This window comes from Tursiops truncatus, chromosome 20 (assembly GCF_011762595.2).
Source record: "Tursiops truncatus isolate mTurTru1 chromosome 20, mTurTru1.mat.Y, whole genome shotgun sequence".
Classification (NCBI taxonomy): domain Eukaryota; kingdom Metazoa; phylum Chordata; class Mammalia; order Artiodactyla; family Delphinidae; genus Tursiops; species Tursiops truncatus.
Window position 1 is genome coordinate 45589614 of NC_047053.1, and position 20166 is coordinate 45609779.

Here is a 20166-nt window from a genome sequence, read left to right on the forward strand (position 1 = left end):
CTTCAATGACCTGACCTGCCCGACGCACCACCCGGCACCCGCCGACACCTGCTGACAGGCCATGTGCCCCAGCCCGTGTGACCGCACAACTCCTCACGCTGCCCACTCACGACACAAGAGGGCGGCCTCTGCACTCCCACCTTTGTCACTAAAGTAGAAACAGCATAGTGGTTTCTTCCTACTGAGTAATTTGCATTTGCTGAAAAAAATCTAACACTACAGAAAAATAAAATCGAAAACTACCATTGACATTGTGGGGGCCATGCATTTTGGGGGTGCCCCCATGGACCCTCACAGGCCGAGAGGGCACAGGCACACCTCCCTGTCGGCTCTGTGCCCCCACTCCTTCTCTGTCACCGAGCTCCCACCTGACCCTGAGACTAAGCTGAGCTGGAGCATGGCTCCTGCACCTCCCTCCATGCTCAGAAGGTCACAGGCCACCGACACCCCACACGGCCAGGCTGGGCTGGGTGACGCTGCAGCAACAAAGCCTCAAGCTCAGCGTCCGTGGCAACAAAGGCTCCCCCGCTCATGCTGTACATCTGTCACGCATCAACGGGTGGCTGTCACTGTCACCCAGGGACCCCAGGGACAGGTGGCGGCCGTCATCTGAAATGCTGCTAGGCTCGTGAGGAAGCCAGCTCTGCAGAGTCTGCGTGAGCATGGAAGGCTCCCGACAGAGTGACACCATCCCTCCTCCTCACAGCTCCTGACTCACACTACCTGTGTCCACAAACGTGGCCCTACCCAGCACGAGGGGGCCCGGGGGCCAGAGGCGGGAGGTTCCAGCAGAATCAGGACGGACACAGGCCCTCGCACACGGCTCCTGCCGCCAAACTGCTCTTTTTCTCTAACGACATAACCAACCGCTGGAGAGCCCACGCTCTTTAGTAGACAGGTAACATCCCACACTATGGCTGTGAAACAATTTATTCAGTATTTCCTGACGGGCTAAGCTCTCCTTCCGGTTTTCATCACTTCAAACAAGGTGGCCACACACATCCCTGTCGGCACACAGACTGCCTGTCTGCCCATCAGGTTGCCCATCACCCTTACACGTTTTTTGGGTGCAGAGTCCCAGGAGTGGCCCTGCAGGGCAGAAGACTGCACATTTCTAATCATAAGAGACACCGCCCACAGCAGCCTGAAAAGACTGTAACAAGGCACACTCCAGAGCGAGGACCCCGTCGGCAGCAGGGCCACCAAGCCCTGACATAGCCAACGTGATCCGAGGAGACACTTCCACCTCGTGGAGCTAATCAGCATCTCCCCAGTGACCAGACGAGCCTGGGCACCCATCACCAACTCAGAGCCCATCTGGGTCTACGCTCAGGTGAAGTGTCCACTTACCTGCATGGCCCAATTCTCAGCTGGATTGCTTATCTTCTATTGGCAATTTTAAAAGTCTTTGCAGCCTATAAATAACAACTTCACCTTTCAACTGCTGTACCTCTAAATCTATGTTTTGTCTACTAATTTTATACATGGTCTATTCCGCCATACGAAAGCTTTTAATATTCATTTAAACAAACTATTTTCTGTTGCTCTTTTCTAGCTGCAGAACTACTGTTAATTCTGTTAGGTGGTTATGTGCCAAGAGCCAAAAACAAAACGAAACAAATTTAAAAAACAAAAAAAAGTGTTTACCGGTTAGAACTAACCAGTACAGTGTTACTACAGCACAGTGTCTGCATCTGCTTTCTAATTCTGGGGTTGGGACCGGTAGGAATATGCTGAGGGAACAGATAAAACAAGAGGAGCAAGTATGGATGCTCACTGGGGCTGGGGGCCCGATACATGGGACCCATTACTCTATTTCTCTTTGCTTCGTGTAGATTTGAAAACTTCCAAATTAGGAAGTTTTTTTAAGGACCAACGTGATCCTCTAATGTCTCCTAAAATTTCTTTAAAGTTTTTTAAATTATATTTTTTTATATTGAAGTTTTTAGTTAATCAGTTAAGTTTCTGTTCATCAGAAGTTTAGTTTTGTATATGTGTGCAGTAGGGACACAGTTTTGTTTTCTTCCACATGGCCCCTGGTGACATCATCATCCACTCGATAAACTGCCCTCTTCACCGAGGCTGGAAACACGTCGTCTTTGTCACACGTCAAATCCCACATATGCTTTTACTTCCGATTCTCTCTTCCATTTTGCCAATCTATTCGCCTGCTCCTAAGAAATGCCATTCTGCTTTGAACAGAGCAGTTCACAGGACATCTTAGGGACTGGAGGAGCCAAGCCTCATTATTATTAAAAATAATTTTCTTGGATATTCTCCCTGCATGTGAACTTTAAATGTACTTTATTTTATCAAGTTAAAAAAAAAGAAAAAAACAGCACGTGAGAAGATGTTCAGCATCACCACCCGTTAAGAAAATGAAATTAAACCCACAATGAAATATCACCACAAGCCTACTAGGACCGCCAAGGTTAAAAACAGTGACAATACCGAGTGCTGGTGACAATGTGGAGAAACTGGAACTCTCTCACACATCGCTGGTGGGAACATAAAATGGTGCAGACACTCTGGAAAGAGTCTGGCAGTCTCTCACAAAAGGAAACATATACTTAACCATATGACTCAGCAGTGAAACTCTTGGGCATTTATCCCCAAGAAATGAAAAGTTATGTTCACACAAAAACCTGTATGCAAACGTTCTTGGCAGCCTTATTCACAGTAGCAAACGCTGGAATCAGCCCAAATGGGCAAAGGGTTAAAACAAACACTGATGCAACCAGACAAGGAGACAAGAAAGACAACCTATGAGCACAAGAACTGTCTGCATGGGTCTCAGGGCCATTACACTTATGGACGAAGTCAGCCTCCAAAAGGGGACACCATGAGACTCCATCTACACAACGTGCTTGAAATGGCAAAGTACAGGGGCAAGCAGAGATCAGTGGCTGCCCGAGGGACAGGGAGGGCACGAAGCAGGGGCAGCGGGAGGCCTCGCAGGGGACAGTCCTGCACCCCCACCGGTGCTGGCTGGACTCCTGTGAGCGCAGCTGCAGAAACCCAGACACACGTGAAAACTGCTGAAGGCCGAGCGGGGTCTTTTGTCTGTTTAGTGGGGAGGACGCCAACGTTGACTTCACGGCTTTGACGTGATACCCTAAGATGCTGTCACCGGGGGAGGCTGGTGAAAGCAGCAAAGAGCTCTATGTACCGACTTTATAACTTCCTGTGAGTTGACAATTATTTCAAAATAAAAGGTTGAAAAAACGAACACACTAGGTAATATAGACCACCCCACAGCTTAGACGTTCTTAAAACACTGGACAAAATTAAAATCAAACAGTAAGTGCTCGGAGTCACTGCTGAGCCACCCAGTGAGGAGAGCAGCTTCTCCTTGACCTGTATCGGGGGCCCCGGAGGAGGCACTAAAATCCAGGACGATGACCACGGCGTCTAGGAGCCTCAAAGGGGTGGTGGTGGTACAAACCTGGGAGTCCAGGCCTTCTAGGGGGGTTTGAATCCAAAGAACCACACCCTAGAAGTGTAAAGTTTGGGTCAGCTCGCTGAAGCCCAGCACTGAATCCCCCACGTCTGGCCAGAAGCAAAGGTAAAGGCTCTCTGGGAGAGGAGACGTTTCTAGGCCTCAAAGTACTGCTGTAATTTTTCATACCCAACATCCAGGCCTTTACAAACAGAACCACAGAAGGACTAGGTGATGGTATTTTTTAGAGACAGATTATAAACTGTGCTTATCGTGTTCAAAGAGGTGAAAGAAATGACTGAAAACCATGACAAGGATACAGATACTATGAAAGATAAATAGAAATTATGAAAGACAGACACACAAGAATTAAGAATTCAACAGATGGGTTCAACAGCCAATAAGACACAGCTGAGGATGTGCGGGGAGTGGCCACTCAGCCTCAAATCTTCCCAGCGCCGTCCCCAAGAAGTAGCACGAGGTGGCCAGTCCCTGATCCTCCCCTTCTGTCTGTCTGCCGGGCTGGCGGCACACTCTGGGAAGCACGCGGCAGCGGCCCAGGAACGGCTCAGGAGTGCACATCCATTCTGGCACTCGCTCCCTGTCCTAAGAAGGCAGTTCTCCCAAGCTCTGACGATGTTTGTGACGGATGGCGGGGCGACGCAGCCGCAGCACTCTGCAGCCCTGAGCAGCTCACCCAGCTGGTGTGGGAGGCTACATGCAACATGACCCCAACTTCCTGAGACATGAACTGATAAGGAAGGAACAACCACCTTGAAGGAATCCCTGAAACAGTGGCTGTCCCCAACTGCTGGGATGACGGGTGATCTTTTTATCTCCTCTTCACTGCGAGCAATGGTTTCTGTGCAAAGTCACTGCTTCAACACAAAAACAGACGCCCTGCACCCCACCCCAGGCCAAGCCCCTAAACCCAGAAACGATTACGAGCTGTCGATGACAGGCAGGGGAGCGACTCAGAGTCTGAGTGTCAGCCGGCAGAAACCAGCTCATGTTTCCAGAGTCCATGCCCCAAGCGACACCCGTCAAACCCATGAGAACACTGAGCTGACACGGAGGAAACGAACCTCCCAGCAGAGAAGTCCCCGAGGGCAGGCAGGAGGCGAGAGACGCGGGCCTCAGGCGGGTCCCTCCGGGTCGGGTCGGTGTAGTGGCCAGAATATCAGGAGGTCAGCTGGCCCCGTGCACCAGGCTCGGGCCTTCCCGTCCACTCACGCCCCAGACCTCAGCAAGGCGTGCATGTGGTCGGGGACTCGCACGGGGGTTCCTGCACAGAATCACCAGCAGTCCATCCGTAAACAAGGTGAGGCCTCTCAGATCCTTGAGACTGGCCAGTTCCACTAGGAATCATCTCGGGAACTGAAATCAGGCTTTCCTAGTGCCATTTTGTGGATTTCTACAACATGTCTGTGCTTCCCTCCTCACATTCATAAAGAGAATCACCAAAAGCAAACTACATCCCTTGAAGACACCTTAGGGAAGCCTGTGCCTTACTCGACAGTAATGAACCGGGACACAAGGCCCCGCAGGTCTCGTCCAGAATCGAGCATCTGGACCGCTTTTAGAAGGGACCTCTGTTCAGCTCCCCACCCACTGCCTCCCGTCCCAGTTCCTCCTTCTGCACCCGAGGTGGCCTTGGCTCTGACATCTGTGGGTCCAGGAGGGCAGCCCCAGGTATCTCTGCTCACAACCTGGGCAGTGCACAGTGAGTCCTCAAGCTCATTGACTCAGCCAACCCCTGCTCTCCTGACATGTCTGGCTTCCCGTGAAGTCGTTCCGGCTTCGTTTCCCCTTCTTGCTGAGGGGCCCCGTCGTCTGCACTGCTGGAGTCACCCTGCATCCCTGGCTTGCCCCTCAAAGGTCTGTGCGCCCACACACAGACCCACACACGTGGCCCTGGTCGGGCCTCTTGTGTTCTGGACCCGGCAGCACCACTCCTGTCTGCCGTCAAGTCACAAATACCGGTCGGTCCCCAGTGGCAGAGACAAGAAGCCTGTGCACGGCGGACTGGCCTGTTAATGACACTGCCTCTCACGCTGCTCCTAGGAGCCCAGGACTTCTTCCCACATTCAGGTGGGAATGCATCTCCTGTGTGGTCTGACTCAAGACATGTGGAGCAGTCCTGGGCAGACAGTGCGCTGCCAGGCCACGGTACGGTCAGGAGCTCTGCGACAGCTGTGGCTGGGGGAGACCCTGCCCACACGCCCTCACTGCACCCTTGGCTCCCGTACTCGGTCCTACCCAGGCCTCACCCCACACACGCCCTGCCCCCTGACAAAGGAACTACCTGGCCACCCAGAGGCCCAGCACTCTCCAGCTTGGTGGCCACTCTGAACCCCAACACCCTCCCACCGGCCAGGGCCATCCCTTCCCTCGGGACTCCACTCGCCACGCCCCTCCTCCTTGGACGGAGGTGTGACGTGCCAGACCTGCATGAAGCCACCATGGCCACTGGGCCCTGAATATGCACAGGCTGGGCACGAAGATCAGAGCAGGAGCTCCGGGTGGTGGGGGGCCGTGGGGAGGGCCTTGCAGCTGGGTTGCAGCAGAGCCTGGCCAGGCACCGCCTTCCTGGCCTGCAGACCAGCCAAGGTCTGAGTACAGGGAGTGTCCGGAAGCTCAGCAAGGCTGTCTCTGCAGCGCCTGCGAGGATCTGCACACTACCTCTACTCCTAACAAAACTGAGAATCCCAGTCAGGCAAGGACTGGGGCAGAAGAAGAAAGCCAGCAGTTCTTTGTGAGGAAGAGGATTTGGGACAACCGAGAGCAGTAAGGGACCCTGCAAACCCCTTCCCAGGGACAAGTGGCTACTGGCAGACATGAACTCTTGGAGGGGCAGAGGGGAGAGGCAGGGGCGCACGGGAAGAAGATCAAAAAGGAACAGTGGGAACTGGCAGAGTGGAATGCTCCAGAAGGGGACACGAGTCCCAGGACGGAAACACACAACCACATGCACCAAAGGGCCCAGAAGATAAGGCCAGGGGACTCCACCGAGTACTCACGAGCTCGGGCTGATCCCAACACATGACTGCAGCCTGGCGGGAGGGGGCCGGGCAGGCGCAGTCAGGACTGCAGGTGCTACCCCACCTGCCCTCTGGCGTGCCAACCAGCCCGCGTCCCTGGCCAAGCAGACATGTTCTGTGGTCACCCCCTGCAACCCCAGAATGCTGACGGCACGTCTGTCACATCGACACCAACTGACCCCCACCCGCCCTCCCCCTCCCTGGGTGAGGGGCTCTCCTGGACCCTGGCCCACCACGGGGCCAGGACTGACCCAGCGCCTGATTAAGCACGGAGTCCTGGGTTTTCTAGTAGGTTTAGCTGAAAAGGCTTCAAGAAATCTAGATATTTACATGTTGGCATCTCTTGAGTTCCCTGCAAACATTTAAATATAATCTTAAAAACTGTTCTTTGCTCTACAGTTACATTTAAATATTGTATTGAAGAGGGAAAGATGGCCACATGTGACATCCCTAACTTTATCATCCCCTTCTCACCCATCCCACCCCAGCCACCAGCAGCCCCGTGGCTACTAAAATATATCAAAACCCACAGAAGCTGGGCTTTCCTGGTGGCACAGTGGTTGAGAGTCCGCCTGCCGATGCAGGGGACACGGGTTCATGCCGTGGAACGGCTGGGCCCGTAAGCCATGGCCGCTGAGCCTGAGTGTCCGGAGCCTGTGCTCCGCAACGGGAGAGGCCACAACAGTGAGAAGCCCGTGTACCGCAAAAAAAAAAAAAAAAAAAAAAAAACCCACAGAAGCTGAAAATTAGAACCTCGAGTGCACACACACAGGAGAAGCAGTGGGCTGGGCAAGTAGCCCCGGGGTTACCGTGTGCAGGCCAGGTACCCCACCACTTGTCCCTGCAAAGGGGCCCATCAGGGAACTTCCCAGTGTTGAAAGCAATGAAGTAAATGCCCTTAGGACTTTTTGTCTTCCCTCAATGGTGGGAAAAAAGGATCACAACCCAACATCTGCAGCCTCCGTGGCTCAGACCTACCTGCTTGTCTCATGAGTTCTCCTCCCAGACCCCTGAAAAGTAATGAAAACATTCAAGGTTAAACCTCCTGTTACACAAAACAACATAAAATATCCTCACCGAGAAACAAATGTAACTTCAGGCTCCAAAAAGTATTATGATGTTAAATAGCTGCATTTGTTGTTGGAAGTATGAACTACTTTTTATGAAGATACGTGCTGTGACCACCTTCTAGACGATTTTCAGTTTTTACTGGAGACTCTAATCACTGGTACTAATCACATCACACAATCACATATAACAAATCCCAAATACTGTTCAACTCTTACTTTGTAAAAACTAAAGGAACTTAAGGCACTAGAAAGACATCATCATCCAGCAGGACTGGGGAGAGGAAATGCTGCCCGTCTGGACCCTGACTGACCCCGGACGCTGACAACGGGAAACTGGTGGACGTGAATCCAAGAAACACTCCAGGGAGAAGGGAGGAAGTTTATGAGACTGCTTCCTGGCCCAGGTAGAGGAACAGGATTCGAGTTTGCCCTCCTGCCTTAAATAAATAGAAAACTGGATGAAATAAACAAAGGTTCAGATGCCGAAAAACAGAGGTCTTGGGAGGAGGGAGGGAGCAGCCAAGTCCCAGAGCCCAAGGCATAGCCGTGAAGCCCAGCAGAGCCGCCTGTCCTGCGGAGTCAAGAGGTTGAGCTGGAAGGTGGGGAGGCCGAGGCGGCTGAAATCTGAGGGGCTGGGGAGCAGCCCAGACAGCGCTGACCTCGAGCTGCATATGCGAGAAAAGAAACTACCTGAGCCTGAGAGGAGAGAAATGCTCCTAAGGAGAAGGCAGGGGACTTGCAGGAACCCATACGGGCAGGAGGAAGCCCCCGTGAGCCAGAGCACAGGCCTGGTCACGCACGAGGCGTCAGCAGAAGGGCTGCCTCGGCAGCCGGTCAGACTGTGCTGGCCCCGTCAGGCCTTCAGAACAGGGCTTGAAAGGATTCAACCAATCCCACCAACCAAACACCACCAGAAAGCAGCAGCCGGTGCCCAGCGACAAAAATACCACAAAGCCTGGCACCCAACAGAACTACCAGGAAAGCACGACCCACAGCTCCAAGAAAACCAGTCCACACAACCAGACCCAGAAGCACCCAAGACGACGGAATGAACTCGCAGGGTCAGAACAGCTCTTAGTTTCTGCACATGTCCAAGGAGAGAAGGAGAGAGACTGAGGCATGAGGAAGACACGAATGGAACCTCAAGAAATAAAAAACACAGATCTGAAAATAAAAACTGCACTGAGTGCAATCAATGAAGACAGGAACAGAAAGCAAATTAATAGAAACAAAGAGGTTTAAAAAGATATTGCTCAAAGACTAAGTGAATCATGTGAAAATGACAGAGGAGTTCATTTAAACAGGCTCCTGTGGGTCAAATACAGGACAGCTTGAGCAACACAAAGAATAACAATGATGTTCCTGGATTACAACGTACTGGGGGGCGGGGAGGACCCGTGAGTCTATAGTGATACATTAGAAAGAGAGAGCAGGGTGGGAGTGGGGAGCGACGCTGCTCTCGCCAGACAAATCGGAAAGCGAACGAGGGGATCAGCCAGTCACCCTCTGGCAGGCCACAGAGCGACGACTGATTCAGGCCAGGCAGGCAGGCACTGGACACCGGGGATCCACACATCTCGAAGCCACCGCCTCAGGTCAGCTGCCAGCTGCAAGGGGACACACCCCGCTCACGGGCACGTCTGACCTTCTGGAGGTCATCCCTGAACCCAGGGATCAACTCAGCGTCTCTACTAGGGGACAAGTGCAATGGCACAGCCCCTTCACAGGCAACACCAGGGTCCACGCCAGCCATGCCATGGGTAAGCCAGGTCCAACCATCAGGGAACAACCCAGCAAACCCACAATGTGGAATGTTACACAACACAACCGGCCTGAACTCTTAAAAAGAGACTGTATCATGAAAAACAAAAACGGAGGGGACTGAATAACACCAAACACAGTACATGAACTTGAGCAGGTCCTAGTTCAAAGGGGAAAGGCTACAGAGAGCATTTGAAGATGACCTGAAGGAACCTGCGCTCACAAGTCACTGAGGTCACACCAACTCTCCTGGGTGTGGTGGGGACACTGGTTGTACATGGTTACACAGGACAAAGTCTCTGCTCTTCCCTGATGCTTTCTCAAGTTTTAAAGAGGAAGCAACATGCCCGCAACTTACTTTCCATAAAGAGAAATGATACACATATAAAGAGAGAGACACACACACACTAGCTGAGATAAAATAAACAGTCAAAATGTTATTAATAATGGGGGAAAGGTGAACAGGTATTCACTGCACTAATTTTATTTAGACCCATAATCCCTCAAGATAAAATGCTGGAGGTTACAGAAAATCAATCCTTGCTATGCCCTTTCCCAGGAAGACTTCCGAGCACAGTCTGCCAAAGAGAACACAGTTCCCAACGTCATTCAGATCGCTGAGAAAGCAACTGGAGGCCCCAAAGAGACCAAGGGGCCCGGGCACCCCTGGGGCCGCACAGCCACAGCTCCCAGGACACCGGGCGGCCTCCCAAGGGCTGACTGCTCACTCACAGAGGGGCAGGAGCACACCCTCCAGGGGGTCAGAGCATGGGGCTGGTACAAATCCCACATGCACCTCACATTTCCCTCCAAGATCAAGATCCATCTCCCTCGACTATGTGAGCTGCCGTTTCCACTTACCCACAGTTCACATTTCTTTAAGATTAAGATTTTCACGCTTCTGTTCTGCAAAGGAAGGCCTGTCACCACTCCTGCAGGAGGGCCTGACACTGCCAGGTGACATGCAGGGACTGGGAGGCGGCCATCACAAGCAATGAGGCTGCCATGAACTCAAGTGTCACAGGAAATTCAACGAGGGCTCCCCAGAGCACTCCAGGCCTGCTGATGGGAAGCACTTGCTGGGTTTGAGAGTTCAGGCATTCCCAGTGAGACAGGAGCACCAGGCGGCCTGGCCAGGAGTCCTCACCCTCCTGCCCCTCCCCAACAGGGAATTTTCCTTCCAACCTGCTGGACACAGCGAGTGCTCAGAGCTCTCACCGCACACAGAGGTCCTCCCAGCACAATCCCACACGGCCAGCCAGCACTGACCACCCCAGGGTGTCACGGGGCAGCCCCATCAGCCTCTCAGAATCTACGGGATGCTCCAATCCTTTTGCCGGTGCAGAGGGATCTGCAGGGCACATGGGACGCACGACTCTAGCACTAGGCAGACCTAAGGGGTCCCTTCAAGGACAGAGGATTTATTTCCACAGCCAAGGCCGCTTCCTGGAGGTGAGGGCCAAGGAAGGGTGGGTCTGGCGCTCTGTCCCAGATGTGGGAGGTCACCTCCCAGCCCCTAGAAGGTTCTGCCGGACAGGATCCTCTGTTTATCTGGGCCGGGGGCCCTGCTGGAAGGTCTACGCTGGTGCCATCTATGGTGAGGCCTCAGGTCACAGGGAATCAGCTCAACCCAATGGAAACCCTGAATGCCAAGGCCTGGAGGCGGGGGGAGGGGGGGTGGGGGTGGTGGAGACCCTCCCTGAGTGGCAGTAGCTGTGCATGTGGCCACAGGGAGGATTCAGCGTGACTCCTCAGGGAAGGGACCCAGGAAGCTGGTGCCTGGCCTATCCTGGACTCTGTCCTGCGGGCCTTTTATGTTGCTGATTTTAATCTGTATCCTTTTGCTGCAATAAGCCATAACCACAAGCATAATGGCTCTGCTGAGTTCTGAGTCCTTCCACCAGCAAGCCACTGAGCCTGAAGGTGGTCTTGAGGACCCCCAAACTCACAATAATAGTCCAAGGAACTAATGGGGCTAAGCTGGATCTACAAGGTCAGAAGGACTGGACACCTCGCATTCAAGCCCCGGCAAGAGCCTTCTGGCCTGGTCCTGTGGGGCCATGTGACCCCCCCCTTCTGTGGTCACTGCCAGGGCCTCTGGCCAAGACCTGTGTGGGAGTCACACTTCGTGAACAAACACTGCTGAGGCACCCAGGCCCGTCCCACCCAGAGGGCCTCTGTTGCACCAGAGGCCACATGCATTACCTTCCTACACTGGCCTCACTGAATGGGGTTATTTTCTATTTATTTTTGAGATTTATCACTAGAAAAGAAAATTCAAAGGCAAAGAGCAGATGTGCATTTGGAATTTGTAAGATGCTAACGGATTTCATCAGAAGCCTTCAGCTCCAAAGAAAGCCGCACACGCACACAACATAAGCACAACGGCCCTGGGGTGGTCGGTGGCCTCCACACACAGCTCACTGCCTGCCTCATCCCTGGTTAGTCCCGTGGAGTTCAAGCCATTTCGCCAGAAACAAATGCACATGTTTTTATGTAAGGGGAAGTGAGTCGCTCCTTTCTTTCTGTTAAAACAGATGAAAAGCAGCAGCATCAGTGGAACAGCCAAGAGCAGCCCACGGGCCTCCCCATGGGAACCCCCTCCAGGCCTCCATCCAGGAAGCAGGAACCGGGAGGCAGAGCCATGCCCATTGGTTCAGGTCTACACCAGGCCTCACCCACCCAGGAGGAGACTCACTCAGCAGAGTTTATCACCTGCAGGATGCCCCTAAGGGAAGGACAGTTAAACAGGGAACAGACACCACCAAAAAGCCCCGAGACCTCGGCCCGTCTCCACACCAACCACGGAGACCACAGAGACCACGGAGAACACGGAGGGTCCTGACACAGACGTGGCCCACATCCTGGAGGCGCTGCAGGATGCAGAGGAGCCGCTCGCACCTACGCGCCCACTTGGTCGCAAGGAGGTCCGAGAGGTGGCCAGGTCTGACCATCAGTGAGCAAACTGACCACGGGCAGACTCATCCCGAAAAGGGATTCTGAAGTAAGGCAGGGGACGCAGGCTTAAAGAAGATCCAGTTTAAATTATAAGCACCGACTGAGACCAGATCCAAATCAGCAGAGGGTGATTCCAGCTAACTGTGAGGTCACCTGAGCAACCTCTGAGAGAAGCCCCCGTGTGGCCCCAGCCACCCTGGGCGGGGAGGTGACGGCAGGCCCTGGGCTGCCAGGAAAGCTGGAGGCAGGGAGAGCGGCCAAAATGAGAACACGTCAAACAAGAACAGGCTGACATCCACTGCCCTGCACCGTGTTACATTAAAACACAAGAAAAACGAGATGCAAGCCACAGTCTGGGAGACAGTTCTGGCAAATCACCTGTCTACAAAGAGCTCGTGTCCAGAACATGACAAGAGTGCTGACAGCTTAGTAAGAAGACTACAGAGCATGAGATTTGTTTTTATGAGCAAAAGATCTGAACAGTCACTTCACAGAAGAGGGAGGACAGCCAGTCCACACAGGAGGTGTCAAGGTCACCAGGCCCCAGGTATGCAAACTAAAGAGGTGATGAGCTACCCCACACCCAAGGATCAGCCCCACCCCAGCACTGATGAGGACACCTTAGACACACTGCACCGCATGACCCAGCAACACGTCCACACTAAGACTCGTACGCCAATGTTCACACAAGCTTTATCCCGAAGAAGCCAAAAGCTGGAACAACCCAGATGCCCATCACCTGGCGAGCGGATAAACACACCAAGCACACACGCCACAGACCACCACACAGCACTACAGAAGAACACACCACCGTACGCCAACCACACGGTGAATCTCAGAAACAGCACGCTCGGTGACAAAGACCAGACCCCAAGGCTCCACAGGTTGGTTCTATCCGCACGACATTCAGAGGGCAGACCACAGCCTCCAGGGCAGAGAAGACCCACTGCAAAGGGCAGAAGGCAGATCCAGGCGGTGCCGCTGCTGCAGGTGGACTGTCCATAGCCACCAGCCCCGTCAGACTCCACAGTCAAACGAGCAAGCTTCTCACCACGTCGTCAGTGAAGCTCAGAATCCAACCAGGCTTTCATGGCTCTTCACCCCCTCAAATAGGACAAGCACAGGCAACTTGGCCAGGACAACTCGGGAGACACCCATGACTAGGGGCCCAATATTTTCTTCACAAAACATAAAACTTCAGGTGTGTAAAGCTTACCTGTATAACTGACGATCATAAAGCTAAAAATAAAGAATTGAAAGTTACTTAGTTATTTAAATTACTAGGATTTAAAAAATAACACAGCAGGTATATAACAAGCATCAAAAGGATAACAAAAAGAAACACACAGGTGGGCGTTTCCCAGGAGGGGCTAATGGAGCCCCTCCACTCTCCAAGAGCACCTCACTAACAAGCCCCTCCCTCACTAAGACCCACCGTGCATTACCACATTTAATCCTCACAACAGCCCAGATCCCTCCTTCCCTCACCTGGAAGAGAAACCAGGGGTCAGAGAGGGGAGGAAGAGGGTTGCCAGCCAGCGAGGGGGGGCCTGGATACCCGGACCTGCCCCCCCGACAGCCCCTCAGGCAGTAAACTAACCCTAACGGTCCTTCTCCTTGCAAGGAACTCAGAGAAGCCATTCACAGCATCACCACTAACTACCATCCCAGCCACCACTCACTGAATGTTCATGCTGCGCCAGCAACTCCACTCAACTCTCGAATGCATTCTTTAATTCTCACAGAAACTCAAGCAAGTAGGTCCCACTATTACCCAGGCTCTACAGAAAAAGGAAGCCGAGGACGGGGGACGGTCCCCGCACTGAACCGCCTCCTGCGTTACACGGCGTCAGCCCGGCTTGACAGTGTCAGGTGAGCACCAGACTCCACTCTAAAGGTGAGAAATGCACCTAAACAGATGGTATGGTTTTGCCAAAATGGAAAAGAAAGTTAACGGCACCAAGAGGATGAGGAGGGAAAGACGTCAAAATGGTGAATTATTACATAAAGAGCTAAATCTGAAAGAAAACAAAACTCTACTCAGAACAACAAACAGTAAAGCCGTTTAACATCTCGAGAGTGACTTCCAGGTTATCCTATAACATTAAGACCTACAGTTCATACTTCACCAATTTTGACTCACAGAAGCCTTTGAGAATCTCAAAAACCCAGAAAAATGCACACACCTCCTCCCCAGAGAAGTGCACACACAAACCCTGGGTGTGACTTCAGACTCGGGGTTCCCCACCATGGAGGCACAGCTGGGGGTGCAAGGCCTTCGTGCTCGTTCTGTGTGCCGCTGCCCACCCGCCCTTGCGTGAGGACGCGCCCGAGCGAGGAGGGTGGCCAGGCTGCACAGCAGGACTAGATGAGAGGCGGGTGCTGTGCAGTGTCCAGCGGAGGACACCTGGCCACACAGAAGAGCCCGAGCTCACCCCAAGGGTTTGCACCACAGCCCCAGGACTGACCCTCGGGGCTTCGCTTGGGGGCAGGCAGGCCCCAGGTACCAGGAGACCTAGAAGAGGGGCGCCCCAGAGGCTGCACACTGACCTGCTGGTGGATCTGCTTCAGGCCCTGCACGGCCTTCTCGTCTAGGAAGTCCGAGATGGGCCTGCGGGAGTTCAAACACAACGTGTGAGGTCCTGGGACAACGTCAGGGAGACACGCATGCAGGCCTGGTGGCCCGCCAGCTCCCAGCCCGCAAGCACCTGCAGGGGCATCCCTGAAGGTATATCCACTCAAGGGTGCAGACGGAAGACCTTCTCAGTCAGCGGTTAGCAGACAATAGAGACAGGGCTGTGATGAGGCGCCTGCTTGAGAGCGGGGACCCCATGTTCGGGAAGAATCTGCGGCCCCGGGACGGGGAGCAGCCCAGCTCCCAGGCGCCCCGTGACTTGCTTTGGAAAAGAGTACAGCGGCTGAGGTTGCGGTCAGGGCCCTGCAGCCAGTGGCCTCACTGCCGCCCTGGACAGGCCTGCTCGGCACCCAGAAACCTGGATTTCTGCAGGGCTCTCCCCATTCCCTAACTGCCCAGACTGTTTGCACAAACCACGTGGATTATGCTGAAACCTGATTTCTTCTGGGAGTCTGGGATTTGGGTTCATGGCAGGTAGAGAACCCACACGACCAGCCCCCAAAAAACCCCCAGGGGCCGGTCTCTCTAGCCTTCCCTGGGGGGAAACGTGTTGTCACACGCACTGCCAGGGGATTAGGTGAGTTCTGCACAGCTGCACCAGGAGAGGATTCCATAAATGCCAGGTCTTCGGCCAAGCCCACAGGTGCCATTTCACCCCCTCGCTGATGTCATTCAAACGGACTGTGGGGAGAGAAGCAGGGTCAACTCGGACCTGCTATCACTGTGTCCCCAGGAAATCACCTCGAAGGACGGGAAGCCACTTAAAATACAGTTTTCCCCAAGCTGGAGTCCAAGAACCACAGCACAGACATCACAGTATGCTCTGAGCTTTTGCCTCTGAGGAAAAGTCAGTTGGAAAATCAAGTAGGAAGACGAAGCAGCTGCTTCACAAAACATTCTCAACATTCGGACCTTCTCAGCAACCCCAAGCTGCGTGTCTATTGTTATTTATACTAACTGAGCCAGCAGAAAAGGCTCCTGGTAGACACTTTTAAATTTATATTCTCTGGTATTTTAAATTATTGAAAGTGATAAATGAACAAAGAAAACTGAATATATGAGCTACTCAACACAAACTCTGAAAACGTGTCTTTGCTTTTACAATCTGTTTACCTCAGAAAGAGCGAGGTGACAGGAGAAGCTCAGAGAGGTGGGGTACCCCAGAGAGGACAGGGGACCACTGACAGATGTCGTCAGGAGCACAGGGCCCCTGGAGACCATACCGCCGGCACAAAGGAAGGGGCGCGTGGACAGGGCCCCAGCTGTGACCCAGCTCCTACCTGCCCTGTTGCACGGCCAGTGTGTACAGGCTGTGGGTGACCTCTGCGCAGGCGAGCACAGCCCCGTGCCGAGTGTGTAGGTCTGGACTCTGTGTCATCGACAGCAGACGCGGGAAAACTGCAAAGGACACATGGGAGATGCACACAGGGTGACAGACGCAAGGGTTCAGGATCCAGGGGAGAAACAAACCCACTCAGTCATCTCTGTCAGGATCATTATCTCACAACCAAGGCTAAACTGAAGTCTCTGACATGCCAGACTTTGTCAGCAGACACTAGGGCAGCAAGCAGGAATGTGAACGAGGATGACACTTGCCCCCAGACAGCACATGCTCTTCGGGGCTCCGGACACAGGGTGGTGACCCAGGGTGAGAACAGACAGCAGGGAAGAAGGAAAAGAGACTGTTTTCCAGGTCTTTCCTGCTGTTCAGGGGCTGCCAGGGCTCTGCCCAGGGGGCAGGGAGGACAGAGGCCGGGCTGCAGGACCCTACAGCAAACACACGGTGCCTCAGCCTAGAGCTCGCCCTCTCCCGATCAGAGCAGAGGAAGCCTCCACGCCTGTGCTCTGGGGACAGAAAGCAAAGTCAGACAGTCCTTGCAGCCTGGCAGGGAGCGCAGACAAGGAGCCGCACCCACAGCGGCTCTGCTCCACCAGCCCCACCATCCAGGGGGAACCGCAATCACAGCCGGGCAGAGGCCACAGCGTCCTTGCCAGGAGAGGGCCCACACAGGCGCTCAGACGTGGCAGCTGGTAGCGGTCAGTGTTTAAGAATCAGGGAAATCCCTTATCCTGGGGCGGTCAGCACTCTTGAACTGGGAAGAAAGTGTCCCCTTCATTCAGGCAGCAGGATTATCATAAAAGGAAAATAAACACCAGGTGAGATTCCTGACATTAAGCTTAATTAACAGACCACGAAGCTGAAAGGGCCCTTAGGAGGTAACATGCCCCAAATCTTCATTTAAAATCCCAGAGTGTGTGATTAAAACCAGTAACTCCAAATGAAGAACCATGATCCAACCAACAGTTACTTCTCTAATAAATGTCAGTGGGAATAAGTATAATGTGGAGAAATTTGTGTATTGTTCCCTAAATTAAAATCAGATGCCTACTTATTCCAAGTGGAAAAAACATGATGGAACATATACAGGTTCTTTCCTTAATGATAAGGACGTGTCATCAGTTCAGACTGGCTGTTCTGTTCTTGAGTAAAGTGCGCTCAGGCCTGGCCCAGGAAGTCAGCAAATCCACTGCAGCCCCAGGGAAGCAGCTCACTGTTTAATATGTTACATTATGAGTTACTTCACTTGTTGTTTTAAGGCTACTTCTGAAACACACAGTGTGCAGCAGATCCATCGATTCCTGCTGGGATGGCGCAGGAATCCTGTGGCTCCTGGGGACACACACACTTCAGTGGTCACAGCACCTGCGCTCCCAGAGGCCATGGTACCTGGTTTGTGTTCTGTCCCTGATGAAGCACAGACAAGTTCTTCAAAGCCTTCTCAGCAAGAGAGAGACCCCCAGGCCTTGGAATCAGTGAGGGGGCCTCCGGGGCTTCCTGCTGCGTGTTCGTGCATGTGTCCGTGGTGCACACGCATGTGCTAGTGTGAGGAGGAGCGCCTACCATGACGGGTGCTGTGCTCGGGTGCTCGCTGAGCCAGGTTCCGCAGTGCCTTGGCCGACAGCTCCCTGATGGCCCTGGGGGGCGGGGCAGAGAACACTGTTAGTCCTTCATTTCGAGGATTCTGGCTTTATTCAATTATAGAGAGGACAGTGCACCGGAGCTGTCAAATGGCCGGTGCAAACACTATGAAAACAAACACAAACTAACAAGCAAGTAAGAACCTCTGCTCATAACAAATGAGGGAGAGAGACTTCACCAAGAGGAGGCACTACATGCAAGTCCCCGTCAGGACACAGCTGCCATCTGCATGGCGCTGGATGGCACAGTATGTCTCCAACCTCCTGCACTCCAAGGGATGCAGAGGACGCAAGTACTGGAGAGCCTGTGAAACCACCACTGGGAAGATCGAGGGCTAAGCTAATAAACAGGAGGCATACATCACATCAGTGCAAACACTTCCAGTCAACGCACATTTGTTACATTCTCAACACACAGAACAGAAGGACGACCCCAGGACGGGCTAATGAAGCGGAGTTCCCTCCGGAACCTGCCAGGGGCCAGACAGGTCTGATCAAACCTTGAGGGCGACTTGTGAAGCTGACACCCTCCCCCACGCCCCCCCAGCCCCATCCCAGCACTAAAAGTCAGGAGGGCACTGCCAAGAGCTCTAGACAGAACAGGAAGTAGTCATTTCCTTAAAATAATAATTAGGAGGACTACAGAACAAGACAGAACATGATAACGATATTAAAGAAGAAACATGCAAAAGGGGGCATCTGCATTTTGATCATTATACGTTCCAAGTACACAAGCACCAGAGAGAAGCACTTGGAGGATGAAAGTGGATGCTGGGGCAGGAGATCCTTCCCCTCCTGTGTATGACCGGGCCTCTCGATGCCCCCAGACCAGCTTAGGGGTCTGCTTCCAACAGAAAACAGCCAGCTCTTCAAGGCAGGGAGGTCTCATGTGCTAAGAGCCCATTCAGGAAGCCACTTCTGAAGGCTCAGTGATCAGGACTCAGAGCAGATAAAGCCCCACAGTTGCCAAGGAGGCAGCTATTCTAACAGGCTTAGTTACACTTATCCTCTAATTAGTGCACTTTGAGGATAAGCTTTCTGTATTTAAAAATATTATATTTACCATCTAAATGACAGACCTCAAACTATAAAACTCTTAGAAGAAAACACAGGGGAAAAGCTTCATGACCTTAGATTTGGCAATGTTTTCTTGGATGTAACACCAAAAGCACAGGCAAAAGTAAAACTATATACACTGATAACAGGTAAACTGGACTACGTTAAAATTTAAACGTCTGCACATCGAAGGATACAAGCAACAGAGTGCAAAGGCAACCTACAGAATGGGAGGAAATATCTGCAAATCATGTATCTGGTAAGGGACTAACATCCAGAATATATAAAGAACTCTTACAACCCAACAACAGCAACGAAAACCAAGTAACTGCATTTCAAAATGGGCAAAGGACTTGAACTATTTCTCCAAATATGATATACAAATAGCCAACAAGCATATGAAAAGATGCTCAACGTCACTAATCATTAGGGAAATGCAAATCAAAACCACAGTGAAATACCATCTCACACCCCACATCCATTAAGATCGACACTATTTAAAAAGAAAAAGAAAGAAAGAAAATAACAAGTACTGGTGAGGATTTGCAGAAATTGGAATCCTTGTGCATTGCTGGTGGGAATGTTAAATGGTACAGCCATTATGAAAAACAGTATGGCTTTTGAGATTAAAAATAGAATTACTATTTAAGCTTACAATCCCACTTCTGGGTATATACCCAAAAAACTGAAAGCAGGGTCTCGAAGAGATATTCATACACCCATATTCACAGCAGCATTACTCACAACAGCTAAAATGTGGAAGCAACCCAAGTATCCATGGACAGATGAATGGATAAAGAAGATGCGGCATGTATATACAATCGAATATTGTGCAGCCTTAAAAAGGAAGGAAATTCTGACACATGCTACAACACAGATGAACCTTGGAGGACAGTATGTTGAGTGGAATCAGCCAGTCACAGAAGGACAAATCCTGTAGGATTCCATATGAGATTCCTAGAGGAGTTACATTCAGAGACAGACAGGAGAATGGGGGCTGCCAAGGGGAGGGAGAGTCGATGATTAACCGGGACAGAGTTTCAGTTTTGCAAGATGAAAAAGTTGGTTGTACAGAAAGGGGAATGTACTTAGCTGAACTCTACACTAAAAATGATTAAGATAAATATTACATGTATTTTACCACAGTCAAAAAATTTTTAATTATGTTTATTTTGATACATAAATTATTTGGGGTGAGTATGTCTAAGTATCAGAAAACTTTTTTTA

At 52.1% G+C, this 20166-nt stretch overlaps 1 protein-coding gene across 5 annotated transcripts in view; it reads right to left on the reverse strand.

Annotated features, from left to right (window-relative positions):
- TBCD (tubulin folding cofactor D) overlaps window positions 1-20166 on the reverse strand; it is a 173797-nt gene that overhangs the window by 28392 nt on the left and 125239 nt on the right. For all 5 annotated transcript variants that reach the window (XM_073798103.1, XM_033847160.2, XM_073798105.1 and 2 more), the window contains 5 exons: window positions 17807-17880; window positions 16185-16302; window positions 14820-14880; window positions 13486-13508; window positions 7459-7490 (listed from right to left, as the gene is read on the reverse strand). In XM_073798103.1, coding sequence (XP_073654204.1) covers window positions 7459-7490; window positions 13486-13508; window positions 14820-14880; window positions 16185-16302; window positions 17807-17880 — 308 coding nt within the window. The remainder of the gene's footprint in view (window positions 1-7458; window positions 7491-13485; window positions 13509-14819; window positions 14881-16184; window positions 16303-17806; window positions 17881-20166) is intronic.